This window comes from Myotis lucifugus, unplaced genomic scaffold, assembly GCF_000147115.1.
Source record: "Myotis lucifugus unplaced genomic scaffold, Myoluc2.0 scaffold_473, whole genome shotgun sequence".
Lineage (NCBI taxonomy): Eukaryota > Metazoa > Chordata > Mammalia > Chiroptera > Vespertilionidae > Myotis > Myotis lucifugus.
Window position 1 is genome coordinate 491,635 of NW_005871521.1, and position 13,266 is coordinate 504,900.

Consider the following 13,266-nt stretch of genomic DNA (forward strand, 5'->3'; position numbering starts at 1 on the left):
GGCCCCTCTCTGTGTCTCAGCCGTTTTCTCTGGACTGTGCTCGCCCCTTCCCTACGGCACCTCCTGACGCCCTGGCTTCCTGCCTCCTGTCAGGTTGGTGGCAGCAGATCCCGAGCTGGCGTCCCCAACACTGTGTTTGAAATTGTGCTTCTCTTGTAGGCATCGGGCCGTCAATCTTTTTCTTCAGGGGTATGAGAAGTCCTGGATTGAGACAGAAGAGCATTACTTCGAGGATAAACTGATAGAAGACTTAGCGGTATGTCTCTAATGGGCGTGTGCAGTGAAAGGGCTCTGGGCCCCACGTGTGAGCAGTCACCGTGCAGCATTGGAGAGAAAACCTCATCGCGGAGTATAGGTCCTGGGAAACTTTATTCTCAATTGTTAATGCATTCCGTGTTTAGGGGAGAATTCCGAGTTTAAGGTCAACTATGCAAGTTTCTTATTAACTTTGAGGGGGAGTGTTTTGTTACCCTTTTAAATTCATCTTCAAGGCACCTTTAAACACCTCAGAACCAGGATAAAACTATAGAAGCTGAACCATAAAGAAGTTACTCACCAAACAAGTTGAAGGTGAACAAAAGCAAGTGAAAAGTAGTGGGGGTTTTTTCCAATATATTTGTATTGATTTCTGAGAGGAAGGGAGAAAGAAATAGAAGCATCAGTGATGAGAGAGAATCATTGATCAGCTGCCTCCTGCATGCCCCACACTGGGGATCGAGCCTGCTACCCGGGCAGGTGCCCTTGACCGGAATCAAACCTGGGACCCTTCAGACTACAGGCTGACGCTCTTATCCACTGAGCCAAACCAGCTCAGGCAAAAGTAGGTGGTTTAAAAAAAATACGCAGAGCTGAGAAGGATAGAGTGGGCACAAGCAGGGTCGAGTCACGGGGATGCGGTCGAAGGCGAGGGGGTCCTTAGGCACAGCACGCGGGGAGCAGGCCCTTGGGAGCTCTGTCCATCGTCCACGGGCCGGGGGCCTGTCTAAGCATCTGACCAAAGCCAGCTTCTCAGGGTGAGTTGCAAGCGTGCTGTCGCAGACATTGCAGACTAGTTAGAGGCTAAAGGTTCCCGGCTTAAGACCTCTCATCTAACAGGCACTTCTTTGTCATAGTTATCAGGGAATATAGTGGATAAACCAATTCAGTGCATAAAAGCTGAATCTTGATGACCCTCAGATATTTTAACTGAATTCAAATTGTCTTCAGAATTAAAACAACCATAGAATATTGGCTACATTGTAGAAATTTACCCAGTTTCTGCAACATTAAAACCTTAAAGCCAGGGGGAAAAAACATCATGTATGTACAGAGAAAACACAAGTGTAGGTAAGTAAATGAAGGTATAAAATTCATTGTCATTCAACAAAAAGTCAGGGTTAATTAATTTTACAGTCAGTAAAAATGCTTCATAATTTTCCTCATGGTAAAAGACCTATCCAATTGTACAAACATTTTTTAAGTCTTAAGAGTAAATGAAAGTGGAAAAAAATAACTGACATACACGTATTCACACACTCACAAGTATACAACTTCACAGTCACGCACACTCACATATACACTTATGCATACATGCTCACCCACATACTCACATACTTGTGTGCACACACTCCCACACACTCATGCACTCACACTCATGCACTCACACTCATGCACTCACACTCATGCACACACACATTCACATACATTCACGCACATTCACACTGCCACAGCAGAGAAGGGCTTTCCTTGTACTCAGTGTTCCAGCCCTCACACTGCTCCTGGGTTTGATTGAACGCCTCATTGCAATGTGAATTTATAAATTTACTTTCGTAGAAACCTGGAGCAGACCCTCCAGAGGAAGACGAAGGCACGAAGCGAGTTGATCCTCTGCATCAGCTGATCCTTCTGTTCAGCCGAACGGCCTTAACGGAGAAATGGTATGGCTGGCAGGGTTTGTGGGAGACAGGAGAGGACGAAGGAAGAGCCGTGTCCCGAGTCTCTTCCTGTCTTCACCTGCCGTGTCACCTGGGCTTGTCAGGAGAGAGCCCGTCAAAGTTAGGACCAGTTGGGCACGCAGCTGTCAGTTTCAAGCTTTAATATCTCCTCTAGTTTTTCTTAACAACTTTGTCATTAGCTGATTTAGTTGATTCTGAATCGTCTTACAGAATGATTTTTTCTCGTTATCACAAGCAGCCTTTATAAATAAGAAGAAAAAGAGCTTAAAGCAAATGTTAGTACCAAAAACATGTGGAGACCAGTAGTGATGAACTGTCCAGGGTCGATCATGGAGCCATTGTGCAGGAGCCCTGAGGGGGTGGGTAAGCCAGCATCTCAAAGGGAAGTTTCTTTGCGTCTGTTTTAAGGGCATCCTCCACTGTTCTTGACTAAAACTGACCAAAGTCACAAAACACAGACCTCTGTGGAGTTAAATAAGAAATGCACTCAGAGACCTGAGAATCACAATGTGCCCAGCACCTGCCCTTACAGGCCCTGCGTAGACGGGCTCCTAGAGAGACACCTCAAAGGGTCCTGAGCGGTCCTGTGGCCGGAATAACACACATCTCTCCCTCTCACCACTGCGACCGGCCTCCTCTCACGCCTTCCCCTCCTATTATTTCCTGGCTAGCAAGGTCATCTCATCCCTATGCTTAGAGCAGCAATCTGGCATTGGCGGGCACTGAGGAATTTCTCATAAGTGAGGTTTTCTGATGGCTGAAGTTTAAAGCTGCTAAAATAACTTTGTAAACATAAGTGTTTTTTATGGACTCCTTCATCAGTTAATGGTTTCCATATTTCTTACAAAGAGGATAATAAACATATTTAAACTCTTCTTAATTTTTAAGTAGCATTATGATTTTATAGCATAATAATTTGGGAATTCTTTTTTTAATCCTTGAGGACATTTTTCCATTTATTTTTAGGGAGAGTGGAAGGGAGGGAGGAAGAGAGAAAAACTTATGTGAGAGAGACATATCAATTGGATTGGTGGCCTCCCGCATGAGCCTCGACTTGGGCCGGGAATCGAACCTACAATCCAGGTACATGTCCTGGACCAGGAATGAAACCCACGACCCTTCAGTGCGCAGGCCGACACTTTAACTGCAGGGCCACATGGGCCAGGCCAATTTGGAGTCTTCGTCAAACATCAAATCTCACTTCTGCTGTCAGAAGCCTCTGCCTCCTTTAAATTTGCTTGTTTCAACTTTTGTAGATTCAAGAAAATGAAAGATGTGTTTGTGTACAAATCGACAGACCGTTTATTTTGTGAGCCCGGGGTCTCTTCCAGGAGGTTGGGGGGACTGTGTTCAGTAGGTCTGAGGTCCTTCTCTCTGACGCTGTGATATTTTCGAATGATTACTTTGCCCAAGTTTTTATTTCATTTTAAACAAGTATACTTGTTGAAAAATACGGGTTATTTTGTAAATGACGGTAATTTTGCATATGACTAGCCTTAAAAACAATGGTGTTCTTTTTTCTTGTTTTCCATAGCAAACTGGAGGAGGATTTTTTATACATGGCTTATGCAGATATTATGGCAAAGGTAAGTAAACGCCACTCTTGATGTTAAAGTGTAATTTTAATAAAGGGAAATAAAGGGATAAGAATGTCTTTCTGGCTTAAAATAAAATGCTGTTAAACCTTAGAAGCCTACGGTGCATTCAGCTCAACTTTCCACTTGTTCCATGAATCTCTGTTCTGACTTCCTTGACCAGTATTATGGTTTCTTCCTTTCATATTGATTTATGGGGAGCTCACTAGCTTTCCAAGCATCCATTCATTCAACACCTATTCACTGGGCATCAGGGTATTGGAGATGACATGGTGAGTGAGAAAGAAAGGCACATACACTGCCTTCTTGGAGTTTACTGTCTGATGGGGAAGACACCATTTAAACATCGAAAATGATGACAAGAAGCCTGGGAGTTTAGTGTGGGAGGAGCAGGTTATGTAGCACAGTCATGAGTTACAATGACATGCTTTTAAGCTATAAAATTCATATCTGTTTGCTTTTGCACCTGGTTGAATGAATGAATGAATGAATGAATGTGACAGACCTTTTAGAAGCTGCCATTGAGGGACGGAAGGACGACATTTGTATCTTCCGTCCTCTCTGGCTTCAGTTCTAGACTCAGCGGACTGTGAATCATTGAATTTAAAGTATTTTTCTGATTTGTAACTTAAATTTAACCACGTGCCTCCGTGTGCTTCACTGATACACCGAGTGCTTATCAGCCATAAGAAATCCTTAGAAGGGTTGGAATAATCCACTTTGAAGATTTCTTCCTGCCGTAGGTCTTGGTCACATGATTCTTCCAATTCCAAACCACAATGATAATAGCCGTTCAGATTTATTAAAACCTTATCGTTTTTCAGACACTTGCTCTTAAGTGGCAAACAATTTACATATATTAATTCATGTGATCTGCTGAAGACTTGGGTATTAAATATGAGGACACTAGGCCAGAGAGGTGAAGGAACTAGCTCTGAACTAAGCAGCAGACGCTGGGGACAGCAGGATTGGAGCCAGGCGTCTGCGTCCCGAAGCCTGTTGCCAACCACACCACTCTGTCCCCGAAAGAACTCCAGCGTGGGGATTAGTTACCAGTAAAATGGCGCATGGATTAGCACAGCTCCTGTCTCATTTCTGGGAGAATAACTAAAAAAGTACAATGTTTTATCATTTTTTAATAAAAGTATTAGCAGTTACGTTTTCACTTTTCTCCTTTGGACACAATACAATAAAAAATGAACTTAGAAAGCAAGTGATGACAAGATGTACTTTAATTAATGGGCACAGCTCTCGCTTAGTTTGAATGCATGGCTATTGCAGGTTCCTGCGCAGTATCTGCACCAGTTCATGGTGATGGCGGCGTCGCCAAGAGAAACGTGATGCTTGTCCCAAAGCTTGCGCTCTGGGTTGAACAAGGCAAACACGTGAATAAGTAGTATGTGTAGTATGATATTTGCCGCATAATCATCTCCATGAAATGTATGAAATTGTTCATGGATATTTTAATTTTGTAAAAGCACAGTGAAATTTTCTTTTAGGGCATAAACTCATTGATGATGTCATCTAAGGTTATGGTACCTACATGACATATATTTAAACACGGTTGATAATAAATTAATGCAAGTGATTTTGTATTCTGTGCTAAATTCTTTTGTATTTTGTGCCTCGACATACTCTAGTCCTGTTGACCTTTTTCCGTTTTTCTGTTCTGCAGAGTTGTCATGATGAAGATGACGATGACAGTGAAGAAGAGGTGAAGAGTTTTGAAGTAAGATGGACCTTTCTAGACTTGCCTTTGTCCACTTGGAAGCATTGTTTCATAGCTCATAACTGACATTTCTGTTTCTTGCTTCATGGCTTACCGCAGCTTATTGTGTCAAGGAGCTGCATGTCGGAAGCTGGGTGGACAGTCTGAGTCCTACCATGCGCTGCCCTAACTCCAGGGACCGTAGAATAGCTAACCGGTCAGACGCACCCATATGTTCAGAATGAGTGCTGCTGAGGCCCCGAGATGAGGTGGCTTCATCTCGGCGAAGGCCGTGATCTAAAGTGCCTGACAAGCCCTAACTGGTTTGGCTCAGTGGATAGAGCGTCGGCCTGGGAACTCAAGGGTCCCCAGGTTCGATTCCGGTCAAGGGCATGTGCCTTGGTTGCAGGCACATACCCAAAAGGGAGTGTGCAGGAGGCAGCTGATCGATGTTTCTCTCATCGATGTTTCTAACTCTCTATCCCTCTCCCTTCCTCTCTCTAAGAAATCAATAAAATATTTTTTTTAAATAAAATAAAATAAAATGCCTCACAGACATGCATATTTACTGCAGGGCAGCATGACTTCGAGTATTTAACTGAAGCCCTGGTTTGACATTTTTTGGAATTGAAGTGAGAGGTCTGGCCTCCTGTGCCTCCTGCACAGTCATTCACTCATCCTTGCACATATGGGGCTCACAGCGCCGCTGGCTTGCATGAGGCAGGAGGGCGGGTCCCTAGGACCACCTTCTAGCTTATGGTTATTTTCTCAAACCTCTCAGCTCTTAAATATCCCCATCATTCGAGATACCGCTCAATGTTCACCAGCCAGAAGGAAAGGCAGTCTTACTAGTATTTCCCCCCTCGGCTTAGACTATACTTTGCTTTTGATGAGAAAAAGTAGGTGTTGTTAACTACCAGTCTCCTTATTTATTGTTTTTGTTTGCTTGCTTGCTTGTCTTTAGAATTTTCAAAGCAATATGAAGTGGAAGGAAGTAGATTAGATCTTTTTAATTTTCCTGTTGATTTCCACGTCTGGACTCTGGGCTAGGAGTCTGGAGGACATTAGGACCCAGCAGTGAGTCTTTAGTTCAGTGGACCCACCAGGAGGTGTAGGTGAGGACCGGACCCAGTGCCTCTTTCAGGAACAGTTGACATGAGCATCTGTGCTGCGTGGAAGTCCATGTGTAAGAAGTACAGAAACAAACCGGTTTGTGAATGACCTAGGACTATTGCTGGCTGCGGGAAATGCCGAGGTTAATTTCTTTATGGCACTGTAATCCTTTCTTACGTGTGTGTATTCTGTTCTCATATCCATCTTTATTGATAAGAGACTGAGTGGGTTGTGAGCAGCAAGTGACGTGTTCTGAAAGTGTAACCGCATGTGGTCTACAGCTGTCTTCAGAGCAGTTGTTTATTGCTATTTTGCTTCTGTCCTCACCCTTCCTAAGGTCACGGGATCCCAGCGCAGCAAGGTAACTGTACATGTGTGTGTATGTGTCTGGGTCTGAGTTCGGTTTCTGTGACATTTACCTTTTTGTTAGACCCAACGTCTCAGATTCTTCTGTAACAACAGAAGGTCTTGCAATCCTTTTACATGTTTGTAGCTCCAATGCAACTGGTCTCTTCAGTGTCCCTTCCTTGACACAGGTTTATCCTTCTTGCAATTTCAGTCGCTCGTGATTTGAAATTGTGTGTTACATGGTAACTTCGAGCTGCCCACGTGCTGGGACAGAGGAGCCCCGCCCTGCCGGTGGTGGACTTCACAGGGCGCGTCTGGCCCACGCCTCTGGATGCTTTACACCAGTCTCGTCACGTGAAAACAGGCGTGACAAGTGGCATTCCTGGTGACCTGAGAAATAAGTCTCTTCCATTCTGCTAGTGATACCTTCCACTAGTAATGAGAGACGACAGCCCACAGTTTTAACGTTAATTTCAGCATTTCATTCTAGGATAAGAACTTGATAATTATTTCTACCTCTTACTATTTTGAATAGCTAAGTGCTTGTAAAATTTGCCACGAGGAAACATTTTGATCTAGAAATACAAAAATAATCTGAGATACAAAAAATGGGGCATTATAAGGAAAAGTTCCACGAGAAATAAAGTAAAGCTCAAGAAACATGGAAAACAGGGTGGGGATCAGCATGCAAGGATTTGCGGGCTCTTTTCTTCTTCCGTCTCATGTCCATGTTCCTCCTAGGATCCCACTTAACTGGCCCCATTGAACTTGACAGTCGACTGCCCTGCTTCTTCTAGAATACTTTCCCTACATATTTAACAATTGATTGCATATTTAGTTCATTATTATATGTAACCATTTTTAGACTTGAGTCTACTTCAATATTAAAACTAAAAATGACAGTTAAATCTTACAAAGAGGTCAGAATTAATGAAAAGGGAAGAAATGTTTGGCAGTTACGAGAAATGTTCATTACTGCAGTTGAATGCTATATTTAGGTTGGAATTTTTTTATAAACCAAAGCAATTAATAATGATAAATAATAATGTTTCAAGTCAAGTGACTTCATATTTCTCAGCATGTTGGGATTTGCTCAACAGAATCATCTGAGAGCTTTGGTACCAGAGTGGACCACATTTTTAAACTACAATTTTGTAAAATATATAGAACATTAATCGGATGGTTCCTTCTTCTACTTCATTCTCTAAGATCTGAGGGAGTGAAATGAAAAAAACGATAATGCAGTGAAAGCATTTTAGTGGCATGTTAAGGTGCCATAAGATAGATTTAGTACTTACCAAAGCGCCTACATTAATGACAGTGGAGCCTTCCTTGCCAAAGCTGAGGGATGGAGTGTTTACTTGCTTTCAGGAACATTTTTCTCAAATATTAGGCAGCTTGCACATCCTTTGGCAGATGCCCGACTTCTCATTCGCAAGCATTTTCTGATGAGGCCCTGAGGTCCCGTTACTCGTAGTGTTGATTAGAGAGATTTCCTGTGTCTTGAATAGTAAATGTGTCCGTGGCAGAGTTGACGTTCAGTGATGAAGAGACCAGCGCGCGCTCTCCCGGCGGGCTCACTACAGGCTCAGGCACAGCTGGACGGGCATCATTCCCGACGAAGCTCCTGCTCCCATTCCAGCCTGTGCACTGTTTAGTGTGCAAGACCCATGTGCTGTCGCTCTGCCCAGCGATGACAGCATTTTTATCTGGCCTCCAACGACCTAATTTTGAATAGAATCCATTTTTTGGTAAATTCTGTAAGAATGAACTGGCTGTAAGATGTACCCTTTCTAATAGCTACATAAATTGGATCTTTGAATGGGTTTATTTCCTTGCTTTCATCAGGACACGGCCATCTGAATTAGAAGGCTTCCTGAATCTTACAACAAGATAACCCTGAATATAAAAAGTTGAAGAGATAGCTATATATATAAAATATTGAACAAATTATTTCTTTTCTCAAGAGGATGTATAATGTTACTTCCCACTGCAGAAGCTCAGTGGGGGAGGGGAGGGATTTGATGCCATTGTCTCTTGAACGCTCATGCCTGGGGCTGCCATCTGCCAGCTGCACTTTTCTATAATGAAATTGTTAATCCCAAGGAAAGCCCTCATGTTGTAGCCCAGATTCCCTAGGAAACAGAGCAAAGAGATTATGTGCTAGCACTTTATTGGGGTAGGGATGTTGCAATCCCAGGAAGTGTGAGAGGAAGAGACCCCCACGGGGAAAGAGAGACACCAGGCCGGGCACCTGGGTTGCCACAGCTGCTCCAGGGCTGCTCAGGGAGACAGACCGTGTGCACCTGGGACAGTGCGCCTGGGAGGGAGGGCGAGCACCTCATCTGGTCCGTCCCACCTCCTGGCTACTCCACAATGGAACTGTTTGCCTAAGGGAACATGCAACTTGTGGGGCTGCTCTTCTTCTCCACCCCCGCCCCTTGTCCTTTCTTTGTAACCTTGGAATAATTTAAAGACTAAACAGCAGCGGGCTGAAGGAATAATGTTAATTTAAGACCCTGGGGCGGTTTTAAAAGGGAATCTGGGGTTGGGCAGGGAAAGCTGCCTTTAAGAAGGTACTTCAAACTGCAATGTCCCTGAGGGGAGATAGTTTTAAAATGGTCTGTCTCCAGTTTGCTTAAAAGAGCAGGCCTGTCCCAGGCCGGTGTTGCTCAGTAGTTGAGCTTCGTCCCTTGAACCAAGAGGTCCCTGTTCATTTCCTGGTCAGAGCACATGCCCAGGTTGTGGGCTCTATCTCCAGTGTGGGCATGCAGAAGGCAAGCGATCGATGTTTCTCTCATCGATGTTTCTCTCTCATCGATGTTTCTATCTCTCTCTCCCTCTCTATCTAAAAATCAATAAAAACATATTTTTTAAAAAACAACAACAGGTCTGCAGAAAATTTGAAAAGAAAGTATTTTTCCCCTACCTAATCCATCATTTTATTGTCTGAAAACTTCTGGCCTAGCGGTGAAGGTTTTATTTTTTTATGTTGGAATAGAATTTCTGATGACGAGATTAAATGACACCTGAGAAGCCTTGTCAAAGACCTGAAAGGTATTGAATGAAAGTCTCGTGAGAAGAGAGCCCAACCCACCCACCGGCGGGAACTCAGGCGCCCTGACCCTCCATGTGAGGTTCGGCCCTTCCAGCCTCCAGATCACTTTCTCTCTTTTGGTTCAACATGTGACTTCAGATGAATGTCCCCCTCACTCCTGAAGTCGTTACTATTATAGAAATTTAGATGCTATGGAAGAAAGGTGAGAGTCACCTTTGCCCAGGGAGGTATTTTTTAAAGAAGACAACTTGACATCCTGTCTATTTCTTGATCCTCCTGACACTCATCCATCCACGTGACTTTAGTTACTGCAAAGGATTCTGGGATCTTAGCGCGTACCGTACAAATTGGCAGAACTTTGAGCTGCGCTACGTACTTTGGGGACAGGTGGTTGTTTTTTCCCTCAAGAATATATGGTGTGCGGTCATTTTCTTTGGGTGTCCTGATGACCATCTTTATACTATGTCCTATGGGTCCTTAAAGAATTGATCTTTCTAACGCCCTTGCCTCTGTCGTTGATGAAAATGCTGGGACCGTCCCTTTGCCACTAATTTCTTACCACTGTCTTATCAAAACACCCACAAGAGGAGTCAGTAACCCTGGGGAGCAAAGTCCCAGGAATCTCTCTGGCCACGGGAGGGCAGGAAAGATTGTTGGGTCTAAAAGGAAGAATCAGATGTTGCTTCCTCGTTCCAACACCACCCGGAGAGCAGACGGGGTCTTCTCTCAGTGTTCCTAAAGCTGTGTTGTATGACGATATGGTTTGTGTGTCTGTGTGGCTTTGTTTCTGTTCTGTTTTTGACTTCAGAGGAAGAGGTTTAAACATGAAGGCAAACCTTTTAGATGTCAGCATGGCTACCACAAAGCAAAGCTGCCTGTTTTTTCTTTTCTCCGCTTCCATTTAGGCCTATCACATAATTTAAGGAAAAACTAAACATTTAACCGCAGGAGCTCTAACGATAGTGTGAAAAAAAACACCCACCCTGATCGATTTTGTTTTCGCAGCACGATATTATCAAAGATTTAAGAGCCAATTTTGCCAGCATCGGCGAGCACTCTCTGGTAACAGCTTGATGTCTGTGTTGGTTGCTTTTGGTTTAAAGGTTTCTTTTATCATTTGTTTGAGCCCATTTCTTCCCCCCTCTTTTAGTTTCCTTTATTTTTCATATTCTGTAACCAGCAAGCCTTCATTTTTTAAACCTCTTCCATCTCCCAGTGTCTATTCCGTACTTTGGATGGAAAGTTTATGGCAGCAAAGCGGACCCTCTGCTGCAGCTCCTGCTCTGAGGTCACCTCTGTTTTGGCCGCTGTGTTTATGGACATGATGCTGGTCGAGCGTGTCATGTCCCGTTGACTAAGCTTCCCTCCCGCGCCATCAGTGGGCTCGCTGTCACAGGGCTCTATGCAACGTCCACTCTGCAACTTGTACTGCTTAGCCGTCTCAGTTCTCCAGCGACTGGGCCGCTCCAGTGAATGATCCTTCAGTCTTGACTTCGCTGTGCCTTTATATTTTCTCCTGATTTTCTTCTTTATGTTCTCAGTGGTAGTTTGAGTGGAACCGAGCAAACTCCAACCATTGCCCCAGCAACACCATGCAGCATTGTTTGTTGCCGCCAGAGAATACAAAATATAAAGGCACATGGCTTTATTCCTTGGGGGAGGGGGGCACTGGGGAGAGATCTCATAAGTCCCTACGTAGGCAAAGCCTACTCTTTATCCATATCAGCTTTCAATTTTGCTTAAACTCCAACTCGTCTCATTCAGCGTTTCTCTGTCATTCAGTGATATCTTGCACTCGAGCCTTTTGCTGAGCAGTATCAAGTTATGGCCATGACACGGAGATTATTCAAAACGGGAAAACTTATGCACAAATGTATAATTCAGAAAGTGCAAGTTCAATGATGAAGTACAGCTACTTCAAAACGGTGGGCCAGGCTTTGGACTAATCAAATCATTAAAATTGAGCAACTCTATCCTGATGAACCAGTTGAAATAAAACCAAGAGTTGACTATGTGAACCTGTGTCTAATAACAATGTCGGTGTTGAAATGGTCCATAATGTTGTCATAGAGCCCGTACATGGAGATGACTAAAATGTGGTGACTAGAAAGCTGCCTGCCGACTGGTCGCCACAACATAACCGGTTGGGGTTTGTGTTCAGGAAAAGGAAATGGAGAAGCAGAAGCTTCTGTACCAGCAAGCCCGGCTGCATGAGCGCGGCGCCGCCGAGATGGTGCTGCAGACCATCAGCGCCAGCAAAGGTGAGCCCTCGGCCTGCTGCCCGCATCTCCTCTTCCCCCATCTCCTCCTTCCGCATCTCCTCTTCCTGCGTCTCCCCTTCCTGCCCCAGCTCCCTCAGGTCCACTCACCCACTCACTTAGGCCTGCTTCTCTGGGTCACAACCAGGTCAGTGAGAACAAATGCGAGCTGAGCCCTCATTTATACAGTCTAGTTGTGACTCTGTTTCCGAGGCAAATTTAAAGATGTTTTATTTCTGCTCAAGAAGTTTTGGAAATTCTGCTGTGACACAACTCTAAGGAGCTGCTCCTGTGACTCGGGTGGGGGGACGTCTCCTGTGAAAGGCCAGGGAAATGTTTTTGGCAGCAGGAGAGCACCCAGTGACACTATGTAAGCGAATGGCGTGTTTCAATAAAACTTTATTTACAAAAATGTGACGAGCTGGTTGGCCCTCAGGTCATAGTTTGCAGACCCTTGATATAAATGGAGACCTTTAAAGTGAGTCCTTTATTTTTTTTTTAATTTTATTGTTGAGAGTATTATAGATTTCCCCCCCTTTTCCCCCTTGTCTCCCACCACCTGGTTCCCACCCTGCCCCAGGCATTCACCACCCTGTTGTCTGTGTATTTCAAAATCAATTATTTTTTCATATTCTTTTTTTTGGTCCTCATATGGTTTCAGTTTTGTCTGTATTACACAGAATTTTGTAAGAACATTGATGGCAAAATATGCATTATCACTTTATTTTTTTTTTATTGCTTAAAGTATTACAAAGAGTATTACATATGTCTCCCCCCCCCCCCCTTGACATTCCCCCGTGCATTATCACTTTAAAATATTTTTTGGTACATAAGTCAGTCCGGCCCTCGTCACCGTGATAGAGATCTGTAGGGTGGTAATAATTTTAAAAGTGCACATTTTGGGGTAGAATACATTGACGCAGCCGGTGAAATGATGTAAGGAGCACTGTTTTTATATTTTTAAGGTGAAACTGGACCGATGGTGGCTGCTACTTTGAAACTTGGAATTGCTATCCTAAATGGTGGGAACTCCACAGTGCAGCAGGTGAGTCTCTAAGCCGCTCCCATGATGCTCTTTCAGACCATGGGCCGCCTGGTCCCCCTGTTGAACTCCTTTAGCCATCCTCAAAGCACTACCAAGTGTGCGACATTTCATTTTCTATGTAAATATGTCTTCGTTTTCTAGTCATCTTGTCCCAGCATTCAAGGGTTTTCTTGGTGCACTGAACAGCTCCATGTTAATAATGTGTTA

At 44.0% G+C, this 13,266-nt stretch overlaps 1 protein-coding gene across 1 annotated transcript in view; it reads left to right on the forward strand.

Annotated features, from left to right (window-relative positions):
• Nucleotides 1-13,266, forward strand: part of RYR2 (ryanodine receptor 2) — a 169,795-nt gene that overhangs the window by 128,000 nt on the left and 28,529 nt on the right. Inside the window, 8 exon segments of the mRNA XM_023744551.1 lie at nt 160-256; nt 1,813-1,916; nt 3,469-3,520; nt 5,205-5,258; nt 6,688-6,711; nt 11,918-12,017; nt 12,980-13,059; nt 13,134-13,156. Coding sequence (XP_023600319.1) covers nt 160-256; nt 1,813-1,916; nt 3,469-3,520; nt 5,205-5,258; nt 6,688-6,711; nt 11,918-12,017; nt 12,980-13,059; nt 13,134-13,156 — 534 coding nt within the window.